At 42.2% G+C, this 20,310-nt stretch overlaps 1 protein-coding gene across 5 annotated transcripts in view; it reads left to right on the plus strand.

Annotated features, from left to right (window-relative positions):
- sema6e (sema domain, transmembrane domain (TM), and cytoplasmic domain, (semaphorin) 6E) overlaps positions 1-20,310 on the plus strand; it is an 80,233-nt gene that overhangs the window by 51,138 nt on the left and 8,785 nt on the right. For all 5 annotated transcript variants that reach the window (XM_047044291.1, XM_047044302.1, XM_047044284.1 and 2 more), the window contains 16 exons: positions 707-821; positions 1,079-1,136; positions 2,724-2,780; positions 3,098-3,199; positions 5,512-5,602; positions 5,868-5,990; positions 6,186-6,274; positions 6,424-6,641; positions 6,762-6,893; positions 7,132-7,287; positions 9,247-9,420; positions 9,609-9,746; positions 11,818-11,898; positions 14,828-14,886; positions 15,131-15,181; positions 17,395-17,550. In XM_047044291.1, coding sequence (XP_046900247.1) covers positions 707-821; positions 1,079-1,136; positions 2,724-2,780; positions 3,098-3,199; positions 5,512-5,602; positions 5,868-5,990; positions 6,186-6,274; positions 6,424-6,641; positions 6,762-6,893; positions 7,132-7,287; positions 9,247-9,420; positions 9,609-9,746; positions 11,818-11,898; positions 14,828-14,886; positions 15,131-15,181; positions 17,395-17,550 — 1,800 coding nt within the window. The remainder of the gene's footprint in view (positions 1-706; positions 822-1,078; positions 1,137-2,723; positions 2,781-3,097; positions 3,200-5,511; positions 5,603-5,867; positions 5,991-6,185; positions 6,275-6,423; positions 6,642-6,761; positions 6,894-7,131; positions 7,288-9,246; positions 9,421-9,608; positions 9,747-11,817; positions 11,899-14,827; positions 14,887-15,130; positions 15,182-17,394; positions 17,551-20,310) is intronic.

The following is a 20,310-nucleotide window of genomic DNA, read 5'->3' on the forward strand; positions in this document are numbered from 1 at the left end:
CATTTGTCACCCCGGTTCCTGCAGGTGACAGCACGTCACAAGCCCTCACAACTCTGCGGGATGTCCATTATGTATGGTAATACATCCTCAGACTCGTCCCAGAAATCTCTTTCGCTCCATCTAATTGGAGGGAACTGGGTTAAAGGTTGTTAGGCACACCCAAAAAAAAAAAACTTTAAAAGGAAGTAAAAGTGCTGAGGTGTTATTAAAGGTATAGGCTGTTGATGTTGGGTCAGGCAAGGTGGGATGTGGGGGAGGGGGGGGGGGGTGGTTTTGTTGTTCAGCCAGCCATCAACATTTTTTTTCTTTAAACGGTCAGTTTGGTTAAGGGAAAAAGAGGGTTCCTGCAACAATAGTACATTTTAGTGCTGTGTTTGTCTAACTACAGTAATTTAGGATTAACATCGACATTCAGTGAAATCCATGTGATTAGTATTAGTGTTGTAGGTGCGAAGGAGAAGAAATAAGGAGAAAATAAAAACGGCGAAAGTGTGGTGTAATGAAAACGCAATGTAAAGTCAATCTCTCTCCCTCCCTCCCTCTTTGTCTCTCTATCCCATTGCCCTCAAATTGTCTCTTTTTGTGTGCCTGAATACACTAAATTTCCAATGGAATCACATACTTGATTTTTATAGCGTCTGGTGCAATTGGTTGAGTCATAAATTAATGAAGCTAATGGTTTTCTTTTTCTCACCTCCCCACACAGACTCCTACTTATACCCCAGCTTTCAAGGCCTAATGTCGGACAATGACACCGTACGACTGGGCTTGGACTTCCAAAGGATGCTCCGAATCAACCACATGCTTTATATTGCAGCCAGGTTGGTCCACTTGTCTCACACTTGTCCTATCATCTTACCTCTGGTTTACTAGACAGCTAATGCTTATGTCGTACCTTTCATATTATACAAAATATAGCTGTCCTCTTTCATCCCTATTTTTGAGTTTTCAACCTAATTAATAACATTTAATCTAGGGGAATTAGTTTGGTGGTTAAATACATTTTTGTTGATGCAAAAAGGATAGTTTGTTCAGAGGAGAAATACATTGTTAATCCCAATTTCTCTTTTTGTTGCAGAGACAATGTTTTTGCTATCAATCTCGCCACATCCTCTGAGAATATTTTCCCACAACAGGTAAAAATGCCAATGACTTGATTTACATATAATATTTGAAGATTTTATCTTTCTGCAGTACTTCACAATGAGACATGTGTTTTTGGCTACAGTACTTTATCGTAGACAACTTCCTTTTTTGCACTCCCTGGCACTCCTTTAGTTGACAAACAAAACCTGCTTTTGTTTGAAGCATCTTTTGAAATGTTTGTCTAGAAATGTTGCATTTCTTTCATCTTACCCAGCCTTAGCAATACCCAGACATACTTCAGAAAGACGTCCAACAATAGTTTACTCCTGGCTTTTGAAGGGCTATCACTCCCATCCAAGTCTAATTTGTCAAACATGATTGCACTTAAATAAAAAGCCCTTCATGGCACAAGGCTGGATCCCCATTGTATTTAGATTTGTTGCAGGGTAGCGGGTTCCATTCCAATAAGGGCCTCACTCAGTGTCAAGAAGAAGCAAGCTATTGATTTGTTTTGTTTCCAGTGTAAGTAAATGAGAAGCGTGATGTGCCTGAGCTACAGTCTGGCCTCACTGTAAATTGTGTAACAGGAGCCTAAGATTGAGCATGTCCACAGAACAGCGACTTGCTTATCAACTATGAAGAAAGCCAGAGACTTTCACATCCGACTTCAGCCCTCACCCTAGCAACACCCTGCTGTTTAATACTCGCTTCTCCATGCTTCTTGATCTACTTCCCTGAGATCATTAGTGTGCCTCAGTCCCTGCTTCATTGATCCCTATTGGTTTTCTTTGACCTAATTCCAAAACAGCGCCCTCACCAGAACCATCTCCCCTCGAGATCTCAGAGGGCTTCATGCACATGAGCAATGATTTAAGTAAGCTCATTTAATTTGCCCAAGAGTACTTAGTAGCAACATTATTAATATAGTGCTGACGCCCATCAAACCAAGATATTTTAAGAGAAGCAAGACTGAAGGACTGGGGGAGATACTATTTCCCCTTCCCAATTTTGGTCATGAGGGGATAACCTTTGCTCTATCGTGCCTGAGCGTGCCCAGTTGTGCTCGTGTCCCGTGTCCTCCCAGTCTTGATTAGTTTGTAGCTCCCATGGCGATGGACAGTAAATCACGTTGTTTCAAACGACGGTGGATCAGATCGGGTGGACAGTGCATTAAATCTTCATCTGGGCGACCTTGTTAACATGTTGATGGATCTCTTCCCATTACCGCCACCAGTGGAGCCACATTGGGTGGCCACTGCCAGGAGATGAGAAGAAGAGGACCAGGGATAGCAACTCACTAATACACTGCCTAGACATGTTCATAAAGTTGCAGTGATTAATCAGTATTTGATGCTTTGTGTGTGTCATCATGCTAGATATGTATGGGTGGAATCCTAGTTCTAACGATATTGTATGGGTGATGTTTATTGTTCAGTGACAGAAGTCTTTAGATGTACACTGATGAAGCTAGGCACACCTCCCAAAGCGCTTTAGATGTTTGTCTGTTTATTTTTTTCTGGTGTTTTATTGAAGTTAATGAGATTTTCATCACAGCTGTCTCCTAATAGCACTTCAGTGATTGTGAGCAACAACAAAAAGTGTCCTCAAGTTGACAGTTCGTTGTCTGTGCTTTTCAGAAATTGACTTGGAAGACAAAGGATGTGGAGAAATGCACAGTGAGGGGGAAAAACAGCGTGAGTATTTCTCTTTCCACCTCTCTCTCTCCCTCCCTCCTCTGCAAAACAAGACAGTGGCACAAAACTATTGTGCAGATTTCTTATCAAACTCAGCGCTACAGGTATCTGTAGACACAGACACTGGGTTTGGCATAGCCTCAGCCTCCCAAAGCTGCTGTGAAACCATGGGGATCAGCATAGGGATTATGATAATGACTGAAATATGAGTTTGTGTGTCAGCTTGCGTAGCCTCATGTTTAAGCTCTGAAACCAAACTGCAGCTGGAGTGACAGTAGTCAATGCTGTACCTTGAAACCCAGCTGTGTCTTTGACAGGATGAGTGTTACAACTACATCAAAGTGTTAGTCCCGCGCAATGACGAGACTCTGTTTGCTTGCGGAACCAACGCCTTCAACCCCACCTGCCGCAACTACAAGGTAGGATGCAGATCTTTCTGTTATGTGTGCCGGCCAGAAACAGCTGTGAACACAAACTTAGGCACACAAACACTTGACAGAGCTGTTTAAATTGTGGAACAATGAAAAACTTGTCATTGATTGTTGATGACAGGATCAATATCTACAGTATAATTTGATCAGGAAAAACAATATATTTACAATACGGACTCGTCTGAAGGCAAACGTTAGATTTAAATGCATGTGAGAGTGGGGGGAGGAGGAAGACAAGGGAGATGGAAGAGGAAGTCAAGAAGGGGGATGCAAGAGAAAATCCTGGCAGGATTTATTTTCCATGAAACAGCTCAATGCCAGTGAGTCTGCAGGCCTATTCGACTGTTAAAATGATTAGTACTGCAAAAGGTGCAAAAAGAATGTAACCACTAATTGAAAACATACACCGGGGAAAATGTTGATAAAGTCGCAGTAACGGTACACATATAGACTCTTTTAAAGTCTGAGATCTGCTTGGGGGCGAAATGCAATTCATCGGTCTGGTTGAGTTTAATAGATTGCTTCACAGTCGTCCACCATGACTCATAGGGTGCTATTCTGGAGGATTCAGGGACATAACGTTCTACAGTGTGTAAATCTCAGCGAGCGAGAAAGAAGTCAGCGGGGAGCCGTCGAGATCCGTGCACAGACCGAGGCTCTACTCTCTCTCCACTACAGATTCCCTATAGAAGTCGTTGATTTACATTTTCTGCTGAACAGATTGTTCCCCCATCTTCGTCTCCTGGTCCCTCTTGCTCAGGGAGAGATGGGGAAGGCAACTGCCCGGAAAACTGGGAAGAGTGTGAGGAAAACGTAAATTATGTCATGGAGTGTCTGTGAAAAGACTGGGCTGCGGTGGGATCATGAAAATGTTAGGTGGAAGAACGTGGGTGGGGGTCTGGGTGGATTAAGATGTTTTATTTTGCACAGGGGTGTGTTTTCCATGGAAAATATCCCATAACCCCACTTGGCCTTTTAACTAGTAATCTGAGACAGCTGGACCCAAGTCAGAGGTTGTATGCACCAAGCAGGTGGTTTACTCGACCAGGGAAGTCTAACCTCCAACCCAGACATTTATTTTGAGGAAATGTGAGGTAAAGTGGATCAGTGGCACATAAGTAGGACCTGCTTTCCTTAAATACATTACTCTAAATAATAGTATAAAAATAATAATAATAATAATATTGCATTTGGATCATAACAATAACCAATTTATCTTTACATGCCCACTTAATTGGAACATGTCACATAGCAATGTACACAGACCTACATGTTATATGGCTGTCACCACTTGTGTGAAGGCAGCTGTTCATCGGAGCATGGCTTTGTATGACTTCCCCCCAGGGGTCATGTTTTGCCCCCTTGTTCCCCCACCACCCCAGTGAGATTCACACTCATTGTCTGAGGCTAGGTTTATGACCTTGTTAACTGTGAAGGCAAAAATAGCTGTGAAAGATCTGTGGTCAGTGTGTATGTCAGGAGCGTATATCCTCGTAGCCGCCAAGACTAAACGGTTACCGACAATTACCTTTATATTTGACTGATCTGCTAACTAATCTGTGTGATGCTTGTGCAGTACAGCATTTCCTTCATGTCTAAAGAGACTTTTTCGGTACACAATTCTCTCCACCTCGTGATGGGTGAAGAGCACAATTTTAAACTGCATCAATGCCCACCTCTTGGTTTTGTTGTGAATAGACGATGACAACCTCAATCGCGTAAACTTCCAAGCAAAACCAATTGTTACAGAAGAGACTCATTTAGAGGGCATGGTACGTATGTTGTAAATGGCGTAAATGCTGCCAATTAATAATTGAAGTGACAACTTCTTGTAAATGGTCAGTAGCCTAGCCTATCGATTAAGGTAGGCCACTCTAAAGCATATGTACACTGTCTGCTTAATTTGATCTTGACATATAGGCTAAGCATTCTGTAGAAAATAATAACAAGAAACCCACTATTAATTACATTATCTTTATGCAGTGTAACTACTTCAGCATAATAGTGCACCTAAAATACAAACGTGAGTAAGGGCGTTCAGCAATCGCTATCAAATCAACAACCACAATTTAGCTAGCAGGTGAAGAATGCAAACAACGAAAATCACCAGTTAACTTAATTTAAATTTGCAAGAACTATATACTAATACAATAACAGGCTTAAATGAAGGGACAACATAAGTTATACCGCCACGGCAAAATCTACATAGAGGAAACACTGTAGTATTGTTTTATATTGAGTTAGTGTTACTTTCATTCAAATTGCTTGTTTCTAAGAGCTCCATGTCTTCTTTTATCTAGATGTCAACACTGGAGCAGGATGGGGAGGAGGTTGTGGGCCAGGCACGTTGTCCATTTGAGTCACGCCAGTCAAATGTAGGCCTCTTTGCCGGTAAGTACAACTCTGGACAGAGGAACTTGTCATCTGGGCGTGAACATAACTTAACCTGCGGTCAATCCTGCCAATTTTCCAGTGACATTTAGACAAAGTTCAAATGGCTGAGTGTGGCTCCATCTATTCCACTCTGCCTTACAGGTTAAAAATAGGTTAGGATGGACAAAAATACACACACAGAGATAATGGGCTTATGCTGATTATGTGAAAACTGGGGAATATTTTCTTTCTAATGAGCACATTTTTGGTTTCGCCTTTTTAGGTGGAGATTTCTATTCAGCCACCATGACAGACTTTTTGGCCAGTGATGCTGTGATTTACCGTAGTCTTGGAGAAAGCAGTCCGGTGCTTCGTACTGTGAAGTATGACTCCAAATGGCTTCGAGGTAAGACCATATATCTGTCATGGGAATCGATAGATTTCACCAACAGAACACATTTTGGTATTTTAGTAATTCAGTTTGTGAGGAACCTTATTTGGGTTGCTTCCAGGAAAACCCCTTTACTCCTGGAAAAATTGTTGTTGTGAATAACAAGTAGTTTCATGTCAAGGTTTCAGAAGTCCCCTTTCGTTTCCTCAGAGCCACATTTTCTCCATGCCATTGAGTACGGGAACTATGTGTACTTCTTCTTCAGCGAGATAGCCGTAGAGTACACCACGCTTGGCAAGGTGATAATTAATGTCCTTGTAAATGAGTTAAAACAAGCAAGATTTATCATTGTACAATGTATCTTTACTACTATCACAAAACAACAATTAAGATTAAATAATAAAACGCAATATCAAATAATTAAATTCCCATTTTCTATTTTCTCAAGGTTGTGTTCTCCAGAGTGGCCCGTGTTTGTAAGAACGACAACGGAGGTTCTCCACGGGTTCTCGAACGTTACTGGACCTCTTTTCTAAAAGCGCGGCTCAACTGCTCGGTTCCGGGTGATTCCTTCTTCTACTTTGACGTTCTGCAGTCACTGACTAACGTGCTACAGATCAACCATCGTCCAGCCGTGCTTGGGGTCTTTACTACTCAAGCCAACAGGTGAGTCACACCAGCTTAGCTCATGTTGCTGTGATGAACATGTAAAATACCTAATTTCCATTGAGTGGACACTGTGGCAACCCAAATGAAGTGTGCAACCTCTGAATGTGTGCTTCTCAGTATCACTGGCTCAGCCGTGTGTGCCTTCTACATGGATGACATTGAGAAGTCCTTCAGTGGGAAGTTCAAGGAGCAGAGGACCAGTGAATCGGCCTGGACGCCCGTGCCTGACGAGCAGGTGCCCACGCCCCGGTAAGGCAGTCAACCCAGTGGGAGAAGGACATTGTCAAACTATACAATATCAATTGTTTATTGAAGGTTTACAAGGGAGTGTGCTAATGTCGTCTTCTATTATTTAGTGAAGCAAAATGTTGACGCTCACTCATGCTTTTCCATCGGGAATGAACAGCTGCAGTCTTTTCACCGGGGTGCATCTGTCTCATGGAGTTTGAATCTCAACTGTCTCTGCCTTTCCTTTGTGCTTCGACAGGCCAGGCTGCTGTGCAGGTGACGGATCTGCTGCAGCTTACAAGTCCTCTACCACCTTTCCTGATGACACGTTGACCTTCATTAAGTCGTATCCCCTCATGGATGAGGCTGTGCCCTCTGTCAACGATCGTCCCTGCTTCACCCGCACCACCAGCAGGTAGGGGGGGTTGATCAATAGGATGAGTGGATGGATGTAAAACACTAGATTTACACTGGAAAGGGAAACCAACGTGCGCATTAAAAGGAAGGACGGTTCAGAATGGGATTTTTGAAAATCGATATGGAAGATCTCATCTGTTAACCTGTTTTGCGTGCGGGCCCGAAACACTGCCCCCTCCTCCCCCAGTTATTACGCATTAAAAATCATAAATATTTTTTTTCGACTAGTACACATGTTATACATCGTTGGAAAGCTACAATTCTTGTGCTTCCATTGAAATAAACCAATTCATGCTCAACTTGCAACAGAAAGTAGCGTCAACGTCTTTGTCCGGTGACCGTTCATTCAACAATGCCAGAGAAAAAAGTTGTACTTACCTTCGATTACTTAGGAATGTCCAGGTATGCACACAACTCATCAAAACCTCATCTGCTTACATTCCCAAGGGTCCAAAGTATCAAACCATGTCGAGTAGTTGTCCAAACAAAGAATTATATCCACACATAGCCACGATCTTGTTGCTTCATTGTTACTTTGTAAAAAAAAAGAATTCTGTCTCTCAACGCACTTTAGCTCATAGCATGAGATCTGGGTCAAGTAGAAACACGGGGATAGTCTTAAAATGGCCGCTACACTCTGACCTTTTGATAGACACCTTGGTTTAGCCAATAGGAGCTTCCATGCCCCAGTGACAGTCCTCTAAAGCCAACTAGGTCTGTGCGTCCAGCCCGCCCCCCCCCCCCCCCCCCCCCGCCCCCTCTACACGATTTTTTCTAACTGGCTTGGATTGACTCTGAAAAGAGCTAGTTATCCTTGTAGCTTAGCGCTAGCTGTAAATGGCGATACCCCATATGCCAGGTTTTGTGGAGCCTTCAAAATAAAAGTCGATTGCGCAATATGTCAGTGTTCTTTGTGTGCCAATCCTGGGAATCAGATAAATCACTCCAATGTGTTCATGCTTCAGTTTTTGTGTTTCAGTAATACTAATGAGGGATTTAGCTGTTATATATGATAGTTCTAAGGACCACCTTTCATTAGAGATAACAATTATACCTTTTTATCCTAAGAATTTGACCTAGGTTAGAAGGGTCATTCTGGAGTCTCCAAAAGGCCCTTTTAGAAAACGTCTGGATGTACTCTTATAAAAACATGTGTCAAATATGAATATATTGTGGTATTATGTTTGACTTTTGATCTGAATTGGGTAAGGCTTCAACCTGTGGTCCAATTCTGTCTTCCAGCTAATACCTACCACCTCTAGGCCTCTTCAGGCCTCTGTTTTCAAAACAAAATCTAGGCGGAAATAGAAACTTTCACTTTCCTTGTGTTCAAGCTTCTATTACTCAACACCAGTAGGACTGACAGGGGTCCTGACAACAAGGAACATAACTTCAGAGTGTCAGCTTTCAAAAGAGTCCATTTACATGCATGTACTCCAAATGGTTCAAGAACAGCAGTCAATTTACTTTGGGTATGCTGTTTAGGCGTTTTTAGGCACATTAACAGTCTCCCAGAAAAGGTTAATCCAGCCATCTAAGCAATGGGGGAGTGTTAGATTCATGTGAGAGGTGTGTGTCTGACAGCCTCCTTGCTGTGCCACCTGCTGTGAAACTCACGTTGAAAAGCCCAGAGTTCTGACGCGTGTTCCGTACCGCGGAGAGGCACGCGGGCTCACATCTGCCTACTTCAGGCACTACATCTGCCGAAAAGCTTCCCATAGTTGACTGAACACAAGTCATTCTGGTGTATTAGCGCCAGTGTCTTTACAGGGCAGATTTTACAAACTAACTGGGTTTTCCTGCAAATGCTGTATTCTGGAAAACAGCATCACATTGCTTATCCATATCCTCCTACGCTTAATTATTAACTTACTAAGTCTGCAGTTGCTTTGTTAGTGTGTTCTATAAACATCAAAGGTGTGTATTTCTGATCATGTTTGAATTCTTTACCATCCAGGTTCAAGTTGACCCAGATAGCTGTGGATACATCTGCAGGACCCTACAAGAATCATACCGTTGTATTTCTGGGGTCGGAGAATGGCCGGGTGCTGAAGATCTTGGCCAGCACCCATTCCAACGCATCCTTTGGCACACAGCTACTGGAGGATGTTGATGTCTATAATCCCACCAAGTCAGTACTGTATCTTGCTTTAACGTACTACAGGACTGCCTGCATCTCTGAATCACCGTAACGCCGTACCAAGCTTGTCAATTTGCGAACTTGCAAAAATGGTTTACTTGTGACTTGTCAACAGTTTCTACTTATCGCTTCCATCCATCCCCCGTGATTTATGTCATTTTTCTTCTTCTCGTGTGTAGGTGTAACATTCGTGGCGAGGACAGACGAGTCTTGGGATTGGAGCTCGACAGGGATCACCACGCCCTGTTTGTGGCCTTCTCCGGCTGTGTGATCCGCGTGCCTCTCAGTCGCTGCTCCGACTACGGCTCCTGCAAGACGTGAGTGTCACCCTGTTCAGAGAGCTGTTACTACTCCTGTTAGCTCTAACACTGGAATATTGCTCTAGTGGAATTATGTCATTTGTTTTTTGTCACTGTAGCACCAGGCTAAACTCTGATGCTGTAGGGGTTAATAAATAAAATCTTGCCTCGAGATACTTTAATCTATTCACATCTGTTTGTCCTTTTCACCTCGTTGGTTATCTGTATGTAATTGAAAACACATACAGTTTAACAGAGTTAATGATAATGATTCCAATATAATTTCAGTGGAGTCTAGGTCTCTTGCAGGTTGTCAGGCAAGCTTTTGTCCAAGCCAACATACTCTCCCATCTCATGTTCTATTTTGGGGTTGTGTGGAATTCTATCCCCAGTAACCCCTTCCCTCATCGTCCTTCAATCCAGAGAAGAAGAAAAAATTGAAAAGATTTGTATCAAATTCAAACTGGGAAGCCAAACCCCCCCATAGCATGCTAAAGCCTCATTGCGGGGCCTCAAGAAGTACTCACAACATTTACGCACAAATTGGAACCAGCTGATTGGGCGAGAGCCAAGTGCAGGCCTTTGTTTTCAAGCCCAAGGAGAGGAGTCGAGAAAGCAGATAGGGCCTGTCTCACTTTTAGAGGGCTTACGGAGCCTTCGCCTGTTGTGCTTTCAGAAAGAACCGCAGCGCACCTCATCCATGGATTAGGAGGCCACGTAAGCCCCATCCTGCCTTGCAAGGGGTCAGGTGTCAGCTCCATATCCTTCTCCTCCACGCGGCCCCATCTGTCTAGGACTAAATGAGATTTGGTCTATCTTTCCCTCACCTCCCTTTTTTCACTTTTTGCAGTGTAGCCTCGATATTTATCACAAAAGAAAAAGTAGGTTTTCTATCACTTTAGCTCCCGCTATTGGATTTCAGAGAATTGCAGTGTTATGAATGACGACAGCAAGGCATTGTGTGAAATAGACATTTGATGGAAAATATTGCGAAGCAGGTCAAAAGAAGACCTCATTCAAAAAGCAGTACAGTACAAGTAGATCTACAAAGCTGCGTTCAACCCATTTAGTCACACAAAGGAAAATTATGAAATTCTTCCTCTGCATTTAAAAAAGGACTACATTCCATACACTTAACAATATTTTTGAGGGCATAAAGTAGACAGGTGACTCCCAGTTAAACAATGCCAAGAAGTCATGCTCTCAGGCGTTATGGGACTGTGGGGTCCTGCATATACTAGCACATGGTGGTCCCACAGTGCTTGAGGGTAGCACCACTTGTATCTTCATCATATGCTGACGAAGAGAGATGTATGTTTCCAGTCTGCTTCACAGACGAGGGTACAAACCTTGGGTTATTAGGCCCTCAACCTACATAACAAGTCCCTTGTTACCTGTACAGTACCTTCTAGTCTACAGTTAGCTGTGTGTTTGTTGTACTAACCATGCTGGGAATGATGACCTCTCTCGCCCATAGTCCCTTGTCCCAGGAGTCCTGCCCTTCATCTTGTCAACTTGACTATATCACCATGTCCCAGAAAGTCTCTGTCAATCTGAGACCCTGGGTGGGCAGTTGAAGCACGGCTGTTTACAAAGGCAAACTGAACTGACCAACAACTGTCAAACTACGCTACAGCAGCTATTACCCATCCCTCTCTTGATGCACTCTGCTTCTGAGTTTTCAAAAGGGTAACCTTTGAGCTGAGGAAGGTAGCTAGCACAAACTTGTAAACCTCTCTCTTAGAAGTCGCTTTGAATAAAAGCGTCTGCTAAATGCGTAAATGTAACCAAGAAATGCCATCAATTTAATTTATTTCCTTTCCTACTTTTTTCCTACTTTTTTTTTGCTGGAGATTTTTAATTTATCCTAACCAGAAAGATTGGGCCCATTATACTGTATTTTCTACAATAAATGTAATTGTCTTGTGAAATCTACTCATATCCATATGTATTGTGTTGGAACAGCTGTTATATCTTGCAGGCTGTTCCAACACATTGTACGGTTATTTGATGAGTGGCAGAACCAAGTTGCCATCTAGTGTGAAGTGACAATGTTGTCACACTTTCTGCCTGTCTGTCTGTTCTCTAGGAGCTGTCTGTCCTCACGGGACCCCTACTGTGTGTGGATGAGGTCATCGGGGACCTGTGTTATGGTGGCGCCCGGACTAAAGTGAGTCTCTACATGCACATGCTCAAACAAACAGTGAGAATTAGACCTAATTTTAGTTTGATTTTTGTTCCTTATTCTTAGTTTTTCAAACGTATGTTGGTATTTTTGCGTTTGATGACTCTGAGAAATAAAATGTTCATAAAAAGATTGTAAGTGGGTGTTCCACTTGAGTTTTAAAAATGCAAAAGAAAACTCCTAAGCTACCTTTTCAGGGCATGTTCATTTTCTAGTTCCAACTAGTTTCTAGTTGATACCTTGTAGGTTTAGAGTTTGCAACTGTTTAGTTGAAAAGTAAAAATGTATGTTTTGGACAGTACCATTTATCACATCTTGTCCCAGAATTCTGGAAAATCTGTGTGACCCTGGGGATCTGTACCCTGGAGTTCTGTTCTGTCTTTGGCACCAATCGTGCCGCAAACATGCAACGTCTGAATGAAACCACTTTAGCTGTTTACCTCAGTTCTGTATAGGCCACTTTCATGTACGCTTACACTAATCAATACCTAATTTCAAATTTGACTTGACTGCATTGTCAGATTGATGAATATATGCCGCTGAACCCCACAAAAAAATGGATGTGTTAACTCTATCTCTCAACTACAAAATCCATCTTGTTTATTTACAAGTGGGAGACATGCGTCACGTGTCCAATCACTGGGAAATTAAATTGTGAATGTTTTTTGAGGGCAGGGGATTCGGAAGGCTTTTAGCATCACATGCAGGGAGAGAAGGGAGAACCGTTGATCAAAATGTAATTTACTTATACATTCTCATGAACTGGAAGGGAGCCATTTGACACTTAAAGCTATCGACCAGTCGTGGCAGCAGCGAGAGCGGTGTGCCAATGTGCATGTGTGCACGCAAGCAAAAGGCCAATCAATCCCATTCTGCCACCCTTTCCTCCCGCCCCACCCCCGCCCTCCACCACCCCTCCATCTTTCTCTCTCTGCCCTGTTGCATGGAATCGAAAATAATGTTCAGCTGTATGGGTTTCAATCACGTTGTGTGTACCTCACTGTCTGCCAAACCGAGAAAGGGATGGAGGGGAGTGACAGAGGGAGGGAGGCCAGTGCAGTTGGTTGTAAAATGTATTATTTCTCCTCTTATGTTGCCTCCAGACACTTGGTGACATAGCTGTATGTGTTGCTCTGATATACTACATGCCCCTACATCACATGCTGAGATTTTTGCTTCTACAAACATGGCCTGTAAAATAAATGTGTGGGTGTAGAGGTCGGCAACTCAGCTGTTGTCCAGGAACGGTCCTCAAATTTACTGCATCTAATTAATTATTTTGATGGGTGATAAATGGTTGAATTGGGGTTTTTTCCTTGTGGGTCAGGCCATCTTTGTAGACTTTTGGAATGTGTGTGTGTGTGTATCCACAAGTGTATGATTGTGGGCAGGGTGTGCATGGCAGTCAGTTAATCAAAATCTCACCCAGGCTTCTTTTTTAGATGGTTTAGATGGGGTGCACATCACCATGCAGCAAAGCAATAGAGTAGGACGTAAGAGATTGGTAAAATAATCTACATAGAGCCATTACCCTCAACTCACGGAGAGAGGAGGTTTAGGAGAGAAGGGGGGGAAATGATGTGAAATAGTCAGAACCGAAGCATGACCATGGCTCCAAATGCAGCAGCTCATAAACCTTGTAATGGGACTGGACTAAAAAAAACAACAGAAATCCCATCGTTCTCTCTTTCCCTACTCTCTACCTCCAAAGGTGGAATGCATTTTTTTGTGCTAGAGGAAAGGTGTTTTCACAGTTTCCCCCTCTCTGTCTCTCTCCTTCTTTCATTCTCTCTTTATCATATAATAAGGATAAGGTATGCCAAGCAGGCCATCCGCAGTCATGCTCCCTATACTACCTTCCTCTCTTTTTCAGTCTTTCATTCGTGTTAAGAGGGTATAAAGTCAAAGAAGTCAAATGTTAACACTGGTCACATAGTTTTGGCACACACAAAACCAGAAACACACAAACACATTAACCAGGCACACAATTTGTCATCTGTCTGTCAGCACACTGCCAAACATGGAAATATAATTGAAGTTATAATTCCTCATATTTGTTCTGTTGCACCTGCCTATTACACCACCACCCTCTCCCTTCTTTGTGTCTTGATTTGTTCACTGATCCTGTACTCACTTTAAATGTCATGTTAATGTCGGCTGTAAAGTCAGCTTGCGTGTGGACGTGGGTTTGTGTGTTGTCTCTGTTGGGTTTACTTTATGCCTTTTGAGTCTACATCTATGAACATTCACGTTCATCATTTGCTTTGATCATCGCCACAATTGATGCGTCCTGTAGACCTATCACTGTCACTCATGTTACGTTCCGCTTCATTGACGGGGCAGTCGCTTCACTACGCATCTAAAGAATCTCATTATTCACCTTGGGATGTTTCTGGCTGCCTTTTAGTCTTTGATTTGTGATTGACCCAGGTGAAAAACAAATAATATAATGCAATGGGAACTGTATATCGTTTTAAACACTATATAAAAGCTACATTCCAGAAAATGTAGACTGCCTATAGCTATTGTTTAGCACTGCTAAACCCACATATCCTTATTGTATTCTAGCAAACTGCCATCGGTGTTCTACTGTGTTCTCTCTACCTCCTTACCCACAGAATTTTTCCACCACAAGAAAAAAGTTACAGTACATGAGATCATTTGTTTCTTGTATTCCTCCTGTCACATTTTCTTCCACTGTCCCCCACGGAATCCCACTGCCACAAAGAGACAGTATTTAAACTCTTCCCCGTATTTGCTTTTGATGTGCGTCACAACACATGGACCTTGACTGGACAATGCACACTGAGTTTCCTTTGGATACTCTCTACATCATGAACAAATGCAGTTTGGAAGACTCAACACTGCAATAAGATGACATGTTTTCAGTTGTTCTGTTTTTTTTTCCTCTTAGGGCTGGATTTGAACAGGATGTGGAAAACATCTTCCCTCAGTACCCTGATAGCTGCCATGGTATGATTGGCCTGTCAGTTGTTCTGATGACTCTTGATGATTAATTACATCGACACACTGAACTTAGAACAGCATCTCACGAAGAGACAATTTGACTACCATAATTCACAATGTTGCCAATGTACTACCACTGTACTTATAAGTTGCAGTTAATTGGGCATAGGCTTAAGCCATCACTGAGTTTTACACAATAGCCCATTTTTGCGTCTCATATTGTTTTTTCCAATGCCTTTTTCCATTCTAGATGTCCTGGCGACTACACGCAAGCAAAACACAGCTGCTGATTCAGCATTTGGTTAGTTGACATCTCTTCATCTTCCCGTTTTGAATTTGTCTGAATTTATGTGCACAGCTACGTGGTTCGTTTGCCATGGATCTCCGTTTTATTGCAGTTAACAAAGCATGCTCCTTCCCCCTTGGTGGCCCATTTTGTAACAGGAGTTCATGTGAAGGAAGGAGAATGACATTACCACCTCTCTCTCGCAAAACGACAGCTTTAACATTGGATCTATTGTCCGAAGCAGCCGCACGATCACTCTTTTGATAGGGTAGCGGCTTCGGTGGCCAAGCTGCCTAATTCCCTGTATCTGGGAGGATCATCATCCCTGTCACGTCCCATTACTTCTCCACTGCCCACAGAGTAGCCATACAGCTCAGAGGACAGCTAGGCTCAGAGGGGAATGTTAATGTTTGCAGTCCACTGAGGTACACTTCAACATCAGCAAACAATTGGAAGAGGGGCCATGTCTTATAATCAACATTTGAAAGCTAAATTGTTTTCTGCTCTTATTTTAATTTAAGTTTCCAATGCACTAATTACCATTATGTTGGTTGTGTGGAAACTTTTTGTTTAGTTATTTTGCGGTTAGCTTTCCCTCCTAAGCTCGTAAGTGTTGGCAAAAGAAGCACAATTCTGTTGTCTTATAGATTAGACACAATCTCAAATGGTTGCAGTTTGTCTTCAGTAGTGATTAGCACAGCACCGAAACCATTCCGATGAGAGATGTTTCCCATTACATCCGAACAATACCATCCATCGAGTGTTCCGTCCATTTACTTCATCCATTCCTTAGAACAGAGGCTACCCTGTCAGTCGACTGGCATCCCTCTTTGCTTTTGCGTTGTTCTCGCTGATAGAGGATGTGCTGCTCAGTGGGCAGTGGAACTTGATGAGCTTCCCTGTTGGTTCATCCTACAGGGCTCTTAGCACATCATGCTGTTCAACACCGTTTGATGCGTTTCACACAGAAGATCCCTTTTTGTGGGTACTGGTCTCCGTTTAGGGTGCACCAAAGGCAGACACTCTCCTCCTTTCGACACAAACAATTCCATCCCGTAGAGATGAAAGACAAACACTTGGCAGGGTGGGTAATCAAATGATTCCCTGTAGTATGTTGTGCTTTTTATTTCACGGTAAATGAGAAAACAAAGCAAATGTACACACTCGAATGTACACACAATTGGTATAAATTGTACAAATAATTCAACCCTGAAGCTATTGTCCAGTGTGCCAAGGCCGAACTCCCCTGGTGGGCCATTTTAATTTGCCTGGCACAGATGGTGCTCTTACAGGGCACCTTATTCGGAGCGAAAACTGTCAACTGGCAGGCCGAGAAAAGAAACAGACCTTGTGCTTTCAATCTTGGATGATGCTCACCGGTATGCTAATATTTTGGCTGGCTTATTAGTTAAAAAGCCCAAGTTGAAAGCAGTATGTACAGCTTAGCATTTCAAGGACATGCTGTAGACTATCAGTTAGAGTGCACTCATGGTATGAGTGTCCAGTAGGTTACAGACCTTGCTTCAACCAAGCAACTTCTGTAACTAGATTAGATTCTTTTGGGGGTTTTGTTAGTTTTTTACTTGGAAAAGAGACAGATATTGACCTTTCTCATCTATGATAATGTATGTCTGCAAAACCACCAAAAGTGAACAATTTAAACAGGTTAGAGATGTTTGTCTCCTCTGGAAGAACAAATTCATAGAAACTCCTGCCAGATGGCTAAGTTCACAACAGTAGGGATTTTCTGTAAAATGTACTGGACTGCCAGGGGCAATAGATTCCTCAATGGTTCGGTAACAAAGATCTTGAGTATGAAAGTTTAAGTCGTCTGCAGTTATGACCATATTGGGCATGAATGCATTTCTCCAGAGTCGTGACTGCGGTCTTCTAGGGGAAATAAAAAGCTGGAGAAATTGATTTTAAAACAAGGAAACATTTAGTACCTATAGAGGAACTGCAATATTGGATGCATGTTCACAGGAGGTGTGAATCAAAAAACAACTTTAAAGTGTTACATTTACTTTGATGTCTTCATTGTTTTTTCTTAATATATTTTATAAAGACAGTGATCTGTTTTCATGCTGAATGTATCTGCTTGCCTTTCCAGGTGCCCCCAAAATTTGACTTTATTGAATAGGAGTTTAGCCTTTAGTCTTGTTTAGTCTAGTTTTGCCTCATTTTACTAACGGGTCACTTTATTACCCCCTCGCCTCATACAACAACAGGAAAGACCACACCCACAAGTGCCAGCACAACCTATCAGGGGTCGACTTTCCCAAAGGAGACAGGTGGCCCTGAGGGAGGCACTGGTCCTGATGGCAGTCCTCCAGTAGGCGACCATGGGTCACCTGACTCGGAGCCAATCAGTGTGGAGATGGAGGGTAAGGGGGTTGGGGTGTATGTGTCTGCTGAACTTTGACCTGCAATGGATTTTACTGCTGGGCCCTGAGGCTTCACTGTCCTCCTAACGACTAATGCCGTGTTCTCACTATTGCATATTTTTTTCTGACTATGCTGTGAGTTTCAATGCAATTCCTATGTCGAAGTGCCGTTTCACCACTTACATTTTCAAAATTGACATACATGTGTAATATGGATTGGAGTTGTAAAAGCTCATATTTAAATGTGTACAGATACACACTGTAAGATAAATCAGAGCATGTTTCCTGCACAGTAGTCTATTGCTATTTGGCACAAGACTTTGGAGCACACCGACTGATCTGGAAAAATACGCAATAGCAAGTGCATGGCATAACCCTCATAATCACTGGAAATTACTTAATGTCACTAACTTACAAATCTATCACTTACAATCAAATACACTCACAGATCTAAATTAGCTAAATTTCTCCTCATTTTTGAAGTAACATGGCTTGATGAAATAGTTACATGATAAATAGCATGATATTTCTGAGTTGAAAAGTCATGCAACACTAACTTGCATGGTGCCTAATTGGTGGATCATAAACAGTTGCATTTAAAGACAGTCAATGAACAGATCTTTAGAGAGCCAATTAGAAAACTCAAGAACGGTAAATAAAGCTGTACCCTTATATTGAACTATACGTCTAGACTGTTTTAGCAAAGCAGAAATGAGTTAGAGAGGCATAATTACTTTGGTAGGTACTGCAGCAGATCTAATTTAAGTCCTCAAATCAGATTCACTGTGCATGTCCAAACAAAACTGCACCCGCCTGGTTCCCTCTCATCTCTCATTCAGCTGATCTACACACAAACTGACTTTTTGTTCTCCCCAGTAAGGAGCATCAACAATGTAAACACAAACCTCACACGCCTCAAACCAGGCTTCCCCTCTGTGTCATCCCCAGATAGCGCCCAGAAAACCCACGCTGAACACGCAGAATTTTCTGCATATTTGGAAGACTACTCGTCTAAGAGACTTCCAATGGACATTCTATATATTTTTCTCCTTCCCGCGACTCCTCTGGCACGTTGTCAAGAGTCCATAAATTCTGAGCTTGTGAGAGGTTCCATTCAGGCTGACAGCGGCTCTGGCTGCAATGATGAGCCACTCAGACTCAAATGAGAAAAGCCCATAACAAATAAATAACCAGCAGCCGGAGGCCAGCGGGCAGACAAGGGAAAAACCGTAATAGAAACTTGGGCGACACACAATCTATTTCTGCCGCTACCGTGTTGCTGGCCTGCCAGTTCAATCAGAAAAAAACAGCGACTGATAAGGCAAGAGAGGAACTGTTATAGAAGCAACAGTGTTGCAGTTCCATAAGGGTCTCACTTACTCTGCTTGGCAAACTCGGGCCCTGTCCTGGAGGTGCATTGAGGGCATGATGGTTTTGGTTCAGGGAATAAAGGGATAGATGTGTTAAAGGGCTAACATGGTGAACTTTAATGCCAGTTGAATCTGAACTGATACCCCACTTACAAACAGATTCAGCAGAGCACCAACAAGGAGAGCCAGACTAAAATAAATTGTACTGGAAGTGATTGCAAAGCCTCCCACCACAAGCTCAAAGAGTAACAAGCAAACAGTCCCATCAATTCCATCATCAAATACATTTCCTGTGTTAACAATTTATGTAACTGTTCTGACAGATATATATTTAAAAGGTGAAATGATTCACCCAGGTTTTTGTATGCAGTGTTATATAAAGATACGGGTGGACCAAAACATAAGTAACCTATTGAGACCTCACTATTTAGAAAATATCCAGTTTCAACTAGTTTGTACCTACGGATAACGCCTACTTTCGGATAGTGTGAAAATGCTTAATCCTACGCATTGTCGGAACCATTAGTTTGTTTTTCTCATTACTCTTTTTTGTATTTACACTTTTCCCAGGGACTAAGTACAATCAAATAAATCTCTGTGGATTTTCACAAACCTTGCCAGCAGATAATTTAGTTGACAAGCACAGAGAAATAACTTCATACTGGACGTAAGCAAAGCAGGGCTATGAAACTTATTATAGCACTATAGGAGCAGAGTGAACTCCCACTGAACCATCTTTCCATTGAAGAAGCGTTGGCGTCCTAACCTCCTAGGTTCAGTTTCTTAAGAGTTATTTATACCCTGGTGCTAGTTACTTAAAAGCTATTTTTACCACGGCGGACCACAGCAACACACACTTCATCATAATTTCTTGGCTAGGCTTAGATGCAATTTGATAGATTATGTTTTTCCCCCCAAAAAATTGAAAATATTAATGTATTTCATACATTTAAGGCTTTCCTGAAAAAACCTTTAATATACTTTATATAATAATTTTACCAGGCAGTACCAGGCATCACTATGCCCAAGATGGGTGTTGTAATTCATCATAACATGTAAAGTGGTGCCCATTTAGTAAATTCCCTCTGTTTGTTGAAGCCAATTTTGTGTCATAATTATGTTGTCACTTAATAAAGGTCATTCAAACTAGATTACGTTTTCCTGAGGCCAACTCACTTTCTACAATACTTTTAAATTATATCATTTCACATTAAAACATTAAAACATACATTACTGTACAGCCTCTGACTAATCATACTAAATAACTTTCCATTAGCAACCAATGATGGCATTTATCCAGGCCAACACCACCACTTAACTGAAAGTCAATATTTCACTCAAACTATTCTAATCTTGGTTCTTCCAACAATGTAATTGAATGTGCTTAGTG

The sequence above is a fragment of the Hypomesus transpacificus genome, chromosome 2, assembly GCF_021917145.1.
Source record: "Hypomesus transpacificus isolate Combined female chromosome 2, fHypTra1, whole genome shotgun sequence".
Classification (NCBI taxonomy): Eukaryota; Metazoa; Chordata; class Actinopteri; order Osmeriformes; family Osmeridae; genus Hypomesus; species Hypomesus transpacificus.